Source organism: Lactuca serriola, chromosome 9 (genome assembly GCF_051521515.1).
Source record: "Lactuca serriola cultivar US96UC23 chromosome 9, Lser_US96UC23_V15, whole genome shotgun sequence".
Taxonomy (NCBI): domain Eukaryota; kingdom Viridiplantae; phylum Streptophyta; class Magnoliopsida; order Asterales; family Asteraceae; genus Lactuca; species Lactuca serriola.
This window is the reverse complement of record NC_136416.1, coordinates 67,258,716-67,266,964: the sequence shown is the minus strand read 5'-3', so window position 1 is coordinate 67,266,964 and position 8,249 is coordinate 67,258,716. Positions and strand designations below refer to the sequence as shown.

The 8,249-nt window shown below is 32.5% G+C and overlaps 1 protein-coding gene across 1 annotated transcript; it reads right to left on the bottom strand.

Annotated features, from left to right (window-relative positions):
• Positions 1–482: 482 nt before the first annotated feature.
• On the bottom strand, positions 483–2,485 carry LOC145076958 (putative kinase-like protein TMKL1). The gene is made up of 2 exons (XM_079022748.1): positions 1,677–2,485; positions 483–1,235 (listed from the first exon to the last, which is right to left on the bottom strand). The coding sequence occupies exons 1-2, from the start codon at positions 2,158–2,160 to the stop codon at positions 685–687; spliced, it is 1,035 nt and encodes a 344-aa protein (XP_078878874.1). The 5' UTR covers positions 2,161–2,485; the 3' UTR covers positions 483–684.
• Between the last annotated feature and the right edge of the window lie 5,764 nt (positions 2,486–8,249).

Here is an 8,249-nt window from a genome sequence, read left to right as displayed (position 1 = left end):
ATAACTAAAATTATAAAATAAAAATAGAAAAAAATGTCAAAAAGATTTAAAAAATTATTAAATTTACACACACACATACACACACACAGACAGACACACACACACACACACACACATATATATATATATATATATATATATATATATATATATATATATATATATATATATATATATATATAATTTCATATTTACAAAATTACATAAATAATCCTTGAGGTTTGTAGTATATTTCAAATTTGGCACAAGCGTAAAATAGTTTTTTTTTATAAAATTTTAATAGATGAAAAGTTCGATTTAATGGGAAGATGACGATTCATGAAATTTTGCAAACCACGGAGAGAGACCAGACGTGACGTATTCTATGAAAATCCTTAAAAATAGATATTTTGTAAGCCAGATGAACCGATTACGAAATTTTGTGTAAAATATAAAATGATACTAATATAAGAAATGAGATTGTATATTAGATTAGAGATGGCTTAAATAGAAGAAATGGAAAAGCACATTCTTTTTTAATGAACTCATCGCTACAATTTACAATCCATTGTTTACAAGATTTTATGCTAAACAAATGCAACTACCTCCATAATACAATGTAAATGAATATTAGGCTGCCAAGAAAATGCTCAACCATCATGGCAGTTAATTAACACCACCATTAATCCATTATCCAGATACCGGTCATGATCCGATCTCTCGTAGCTTCTTGCAGATTTGCTTTATGTTGGGCCTGAGAGAAGGCGATGAAGAACAACACGCGATTGCAATCTCAGTCAGTTTCAGAATGTGTTCTTCATCAACTCGATTTTCAGGATTGGAAAAACCCAATATCCGATGATCCAAGATTGCGTTAGATTTGAAATCTCGATCTGGGTTTGCTTTTTCATTACTCTTGGGTTCTTTACCACTAAGTAATTCGAATAAAATTACTCCGAAATTAAATATATCGGTTTCAAGATTCGTAGCATTTGTTTTAATCGATTTGGGTTGGTTGTACCCTTCAAGAGCAGCGTCTTCGAGCATTTCTTGTGTTGCAGATGGGTTCAAGAGCAGATGTAGACCGAAATCAGACACAATTGGCTGTTGATTTCGGCCTAAAAGTATGTTTTTTGATTTTAAATTTCCATGAATAATTGGGTTTTGAAGCCCTGTATGGAGATAGTGTAATCCTCCAGCAATGCCAATTGATATCCTGTAAATCACACTCCATTTCAGAGATTCACCGTTTCCATCTGCCAAATGTACAAGAGAAGAAGCATAAGGTACTACATTGCTAGATGTTTATGGAATCTGTTTCAAGTGAAATCAAACAAAACCCAATTGAAAAATCAAATCTTTGTTGAGGAAGTTTGAAAAAGAAAACTATAAAGAGTGGTTGGTTATTAAAGCCAAGAATCTTTAACCTTTTGGTCTAACAATGTACAACACAAGATGCGCAAGGTACAATAATGCTAGAGGCTAAGGGAATTAATTTCAAGTAAAATAAACAAAACCCATTTTAAAGATCAAAATTCTTGTACTACATTGCTACTTTGCTAGAGGTTTAGTGAAATTGTTTCAAGCAAAACTAAACAAAACCCAATTGAAAGATCAAATCTTTATTGCAAAATTTTATATGTTTCAAGGTTCCAATTCAAATTACAACCTTCAAATTAAAAATAAATAAAATATACCTCTAATGAATTGAGCAAGATTTCCTCTCCTATAGAAGGGATGAACCAAAAGCTTTTCACCTCTAGGACCAAGATAGAACCCACAAAGAGGCACCAAATTAGGATGCCTAATTGACCCAAGAAGTTGTACCACGTGCATAACATCTTGTACCTTCTCAGTGCAAGTTGGTCTCAAGAATCTTAACACTACAACTGAATCATTTCTCACCAAATTAGCTCTATAAAGAGTTCCATAACTGGATTTACCAATCACTTCACCAGGAGCATCCAATATATCAAAACAATTCAGATCTTCACCACCTTCAAATCTCAATAAATCCCCTTTCATCTCCATGTCATCAACTTCAATGTTTGATTCTTTATCCCAAGATTCATCTTTTGAACACCTTTTTCTTCTGCAGAGATAAATCAAAGCTAGAGTAATGAATAAAGTAAAAGAAGAGGACAACGCCACAATTAGCATAATCTTGTGTCTTCTCTCCATGTGGGGCAAAATGAATTGTTGCTTAAAAGCTTAAAAGATTCAAGAATTATGTGGGTTTTATGAATGTGTAGACAAGATCTTTGTTGTCTGTGCAACTTCACAGGTTTTTAATTCACGCCCATTTCGATTTGGGAGCTTGTTGACTGGTGAGTGAAATGGCATGAGGGAAGTGTGTTGAGGCCAAAAAAAAAAGGATTTAAGAGACAGAATTCGAAGTTTCGAAATAATACGATTTTGGAATTTGGAATTACCGAGAAAAGAACTTTTTTTGGCTTTTTCAAGAGTTTTCTATTTTTTTTTTGAAGAGAAAGCTCTTTAACTAACTTGTTTTAATGCAAATACACAAAGGGTATCTATATATATTTGTTGATATTTGATTAAAAGGACATTATGATCACGTACTAAAAACTCTCCCATAATAACTAATAAGGAGTGTGGTGGTTTGATGGTAGACACTTTAATGAATTAATTGATGCGGTTGTTGGGTGAAAATGAAAACTCACCCTGGTATATCTTCAATCATATCTTCAAATGCAATCATCCCCTATCACCATAATTATGTTTCCCAAAATAGCTATCTCAAGGAATGAAAATAAGGGAGTGTTTGTGATTCTTTATTTTAAGGTTAAGGTCCTATTTGACAAAACATAAATAAGTTGATGGATATATATTTCTCAAAAAAAGAGCAAGGGTTTTATCAAAAAAATTGGGTAATAGACAATTGTCTCTAAAAAAGTTAAAGGCATAAGTCTTATTTTGAAAAAAATAAATAAATAATTATTTTAATTAAGGCTCGGTAATACTAGCTTATCATAACTTATAAGCTAAAAACTAGTCTTTAAGCTAGCACACTAAATTGATTCTAAATGTCTAAATGTTTGTTAGTTTATTTTAATTCAATTTATTGTCCGTTATAAATTATTTTCAGTGGTCAAATGATATAAGAAAAAAAATGTTTATTGACTTATTAATAATGATTAAATGATATTAGACGTGACGTTAAGGGTTTAAGTCTTATAGCAACAACAAATGTGTATATAAGAATAAAATTAAATAAAACTAGGGTTTGACCGTCCGCGCAATGCTGCGGAAGTTCCAGTATGTTCAAAAATGCAGATCGACACCATACATACCACAGAGACGATTAAACCATATAAAGTGGAGCATAAAAATTTAAAAATAAAATTTGAATACAAATAATTATGTATGGAGGAGGCGGACGAAAATAAGATTTGAAATTGTATCCTAAAGAAATTGATAAAAAAAAAAAGATTATTAAAAAAATATGTAAGGGATCAAAGTGTAACTTTAAAATATAATAAGGGATCAAATCGTAATGTATATAATACCAATAATTTATTTTTAAAATTATGAAGGGTGAAAACTGTTAAATAAAAATTAATTGAGGGGATAAGATTATAAATATAAAAATCTTCTATGACCGGAACCTAAATGGCTATTCCCAGAAAACTATTATTTTACATTTAATAAAGAATGCTTGACAATATATAACATGATTTGGTTTTAGTAAACTTGGATTTGGAAATAGAGAAAAGAAATATAAATCATGGCAACATCATAGAAAAAGAAAAGCTCTCCGCAGCACAATGCACATATAAAAATAGAAGTTGAAATGAATGATATTCCTTACAAACCGATTTTGGTAATATATATATATATATATATATATATATATATATATATATATATATATATATATATAGGGTTAGGTTTATGTGAGACGGCCTAATTTTGTGAGACCGTGAGACGTATTTTTTTTATTTTTTTTAGTTAATTCAAGTTCCGAAAATAATATTTAAAAAAAGAATTTTTTGATTTTTCCATTTATTTTGCATTTTAAAATTATTTTTAGAATATTTACAGTGTAATATTCTATTTAGAATATTTCACGTATTTTTCAAAAAAAAAAAAAACATGATTTTTTTATTTATTTTATTTACTTTTATTTTTTTTTAGTTAATTCAAGTTCCGAAAATAATATTTTAAAAAAGAATTTTTGGATTTTTCCATTTATTTTGCATTTTAAAATTATTTTTAGATTTGGTCTCACGGTATCACAAAATTAGAATGGTCTCAAATTCCAATGCGTATTGGAATTAATTAATAAACTTAAAAAATTAATTATCAATCATTGGCAATTTAACATAAGGCAATATTGGACTTAATGGATTAAGTCCTTAATGGGTTAAGTAGGAACACTTAACCTTAATCGTCATTTTATGTGAAAAACCCAAATTGGGTTTGGGTTCTTGTTGGGCCATTTATTAGACTAAGCTGATATGGGCCTTGGTAGGCTAATGGGGAACACAATTATGGACTGAGGAGATTATTGGGCTTTAGGATAAGACCCATTAAAGGGGCTTGGGCCCAATTTGGAAAATTGGGCCATAAGTGGGCCATAATTGGACCTTGAGGATTATTAGCTATTGGGCCATCAGAATGCTAATTGTTTGGACTAAAATAGTTGGTTGGGCTTAAAATAAGTCCATGTAGAGGTTTGGGCCCAATTTGGAAAATTGGGCCATAGATGGGCCTTGGTTGATTATCAGGGGTAAAATGGTCCATTCACTCCACTTACTCCAAGTGTAGGGGTAAAGTGGTCCATTTACTACAAGTGTAGACTTATAGTTATGTATTGGAACCCAATTATTAATTGGGTGTCGTTTTGATGATCGACAGTTCGGGAACCTGTCAACCAGCAGCTAATGTTTTATCTGCGGGACATCAGCAGTGTCAGGTGAGTCTCCTCACCATACCAATGGGTCTAAGACACCAAGGTCGGTCCATTCAGTTAGTTGTAATGTTTATTGTAGATTCGCTACTGATATGTCTAGTATGCATGTATATGTGGTATGTTAGTGATTATGTGGTATGCTATTGACTATGTGGTATGGGATATGCTAGCTTTCTTTGTGATACTTGCATGGAAGACCATGGGGGGAGCACATGGCACTGGATGTAAGACCTGTTGGATTAATGTCTATGTCCAATTATAATTGGTAAGACTTAACCCGACCCGACATGGTCCATTTGGGTTGCATGGCATCATGCATTTGGATAGAATATAATTAGAGAAATAACACTTAATGTTTGTTAATATATTATAAGTTCTAATATATTAATAAGATTATTTAATTAGTATTGATTAAGAATTAATCTAGGATTAATTAAGTGATCAAAAGAAGACTAATTAAATATATGGGTTGATTGTGTAAATCATCCATACTTGTATAGTGGGCTAATGCTCTATGGATTGTCAAGTTGGGCTAAACCCCATAAGATGCTCCATGGTATATTTGAAACCATGGATCCAAGGAAATGGAAAGCCATGACAATTAGGGTTCATCATAATTGTCACTAACTATATAAGCATCTTATTGTTGACAAAATACACTAAGAAAAAAAAGAGGGCTAGGCCGATTTACAAGTGTGTGCATTCTCTCAAAAGTCATTCCAAAGGCATTTGGTGTTGTGTGAAGCATTTGAGGCATCACACTTGGGGTGCTAGGCTCACAAGGTTTCAAGGAATCAAAATCAACTACAAGGTATGTAATTCTAGCCATTCTTTTAGAATAAAAGTTCCCATGTATGCTAGTTAGGATGAATACCTTGGAAAGTTCATATTTGCATGTATAATAGAGAAAACATAGATCCAAGGTATTTAGGGTTGCATGTACACTTAGGAGTGTTAGAATGCTCAAAACCCAACAGTGGTATCATAGCCTAGGCTTGCTTTCTCTTATACTTGATGCAAATAGATTTTTCGAAGCCAAGAATCTGTCAGGGCCTAAAACTCGACGAGTTCTGGTAGAAAACTCGACGAGTTCATGTATTAGAGCATGAACTTGACGAGTTCCATGAAGAACTCAACGAGTTTGGCCTCCAGACAGCATATCTTCGTGTTTTTTGGCTGGAATTGGACTAGGAACATTACCATAAGCTGTTTTTGAACTTATAAACTTGTTTTTGATACGGTAATGTTCATGCTAATCCAATTTCAAAGATAATTGTCAATAGATTCATGTTTTGTATTAGTTTAAAAGTTATGCTAATTACATGAAAAAGTTTGATGTGAATTATCTTTGTTCATATGAGTTGCTTAGATTAATAGATAAGTTAATTGATTATGTGTTTTCAATCCATTTTAATCTAAGAGACGATTCTAAAATGTGTTTGTGTAACTTGTCCTCAAGTTACATGAAAGATCACCTTTAAGTTTCTTAAAACTCATAAAAGATGGCAAAGGTTACAAAATGAAGAGTCTTGTTCTCATTAAATGGTTTTATGACTCCATAACTTGTCCTCAAGTTATGGAGGTTCAAGAGTCACTTCATTAAGTAATAAAATGTGTAACCTTAATTAAATCCATAAGTTACAAAATAAAGAAAAGTTACATTCTTTTATTAGTTTAAAGTCTTCCATAACTTGTCCTCAAGTTATGGAACTTGAAGAGTTTTTGGATTAAAACTATTTTAAACAATAAGTTATGGAAATTGAATAGTTTTGAATAGTTTCAAAACTTGCCCTCAAGTTTTGGAATTTGAAAAGTTTTCACTTATGAAATACTTTAATTCCAAGTTAGCCCTTAGAATTTTAAAAGTTAAAATTCAACCCTTATACTTCATAATATTATAAGTTAATAATATTTATATATATGTATAATAGTAAAGTCAGTCTTACCGTTAGTAGGCCTCATTCATGAAGCCGGTCTGTAAGGGGGGGTATAAGGTTACTGCCTATAAAATGGTAGTTTAATGGGTGTCCACTCTCACCCACCGCTTCCTTGACTGGTGGAGGGTCGTTAGCCGAACGGGTAGGACAAGGACTATAATTATCTTTTCATTAAAAGTATTAATGATAAATACTAAGTAACTAAACCTTTTATAAATACCCAATCTTAGTTACTTAGTAAAATGTGAATAAGGTGCTAATCCATGAAATTACTTTGCACTTTGTTTAAGTCGGTTAGTGGGCGTGTGTGGTTAACCGGCACACTAAATCGTATTTAACAAGGTAGGCAAAGGGTAACTTAATGTTTATCATAATATCGATGGAGCATGTGTGGTTAACCGGCACATCGATTGAGGGGTAAACACTTAAGAGTACCAAGTAATTTGCATGGTTACTTCACACCTTGTTTTGTGATCCTCGGCATCCCAGTCACAAAACCTGAAGGGCACACTCGAGATTGAAACATGCCATTGAAAAGTTCAATGAATCTCAAAAGAATCTAGGAGTTTCAAAACCAATTAAAACCTAATAATACATTTCATTTATCTTGGTGGAAATTGGTGAATCATCATTCACCTACCTTCAAATATTTTATAGCTTGGTTTACGACATCCCTCTTCCAAGTTATAAAAGTATTGTGTTGGGTCCTAGCCTTAATATTTCATAGTGGGTGTTATATTAAGGACTTTAAATCAACTATCTTGAATATCTCGCAAAAGATGTCTGGTTTAGACATTTATGATCTTCCCAAATCTCTTGAAACAAGCTTTCCTAAATGAAGATGATGTCCCATGGAAATCATACTTCTTTCACCTCCTCCAATTATTCTCCCTAACCCACAAGTTCTTGAAAAGTTTAAGGTCACTCAAGCCCTATTGGCAAGAAATGGTCTATGTGTGATCACATCTTGGAGATGTAGTCACATATTGACAAGTCGGGAGAGTTGGGTGTCAAAGTCTTGAGAAAGTTGGTGGCTCAACTACTTTCTAAGTCACATAGTGAGTTCCTTTGGGACTCCTATGAAACAGACTATGACAAAACCCTTAATGATCTTATCTATTTGCTAAGATCAACTTCCTAAAAAAATTTATGGACATTGACAATGATGACATTGGATATCCAGTAAAGCTCTCTCTTCCCATTGGAAAGGGATCGGCCATAGTCAACTCGGTTGACCAAATGGTAAAGAGAAAGGCTAAGTCTGTGATAGTCCCATGTACCATTACCAAAGCGTCCATATGTTAAGTTGCCAAAGGAAGGGGCATTGGTTGTGAAGTTGCCAAATTTACCTAAGGATGTTAAAGTCAATAAGTTTGACTCTACTTCAGGTAAAGTCC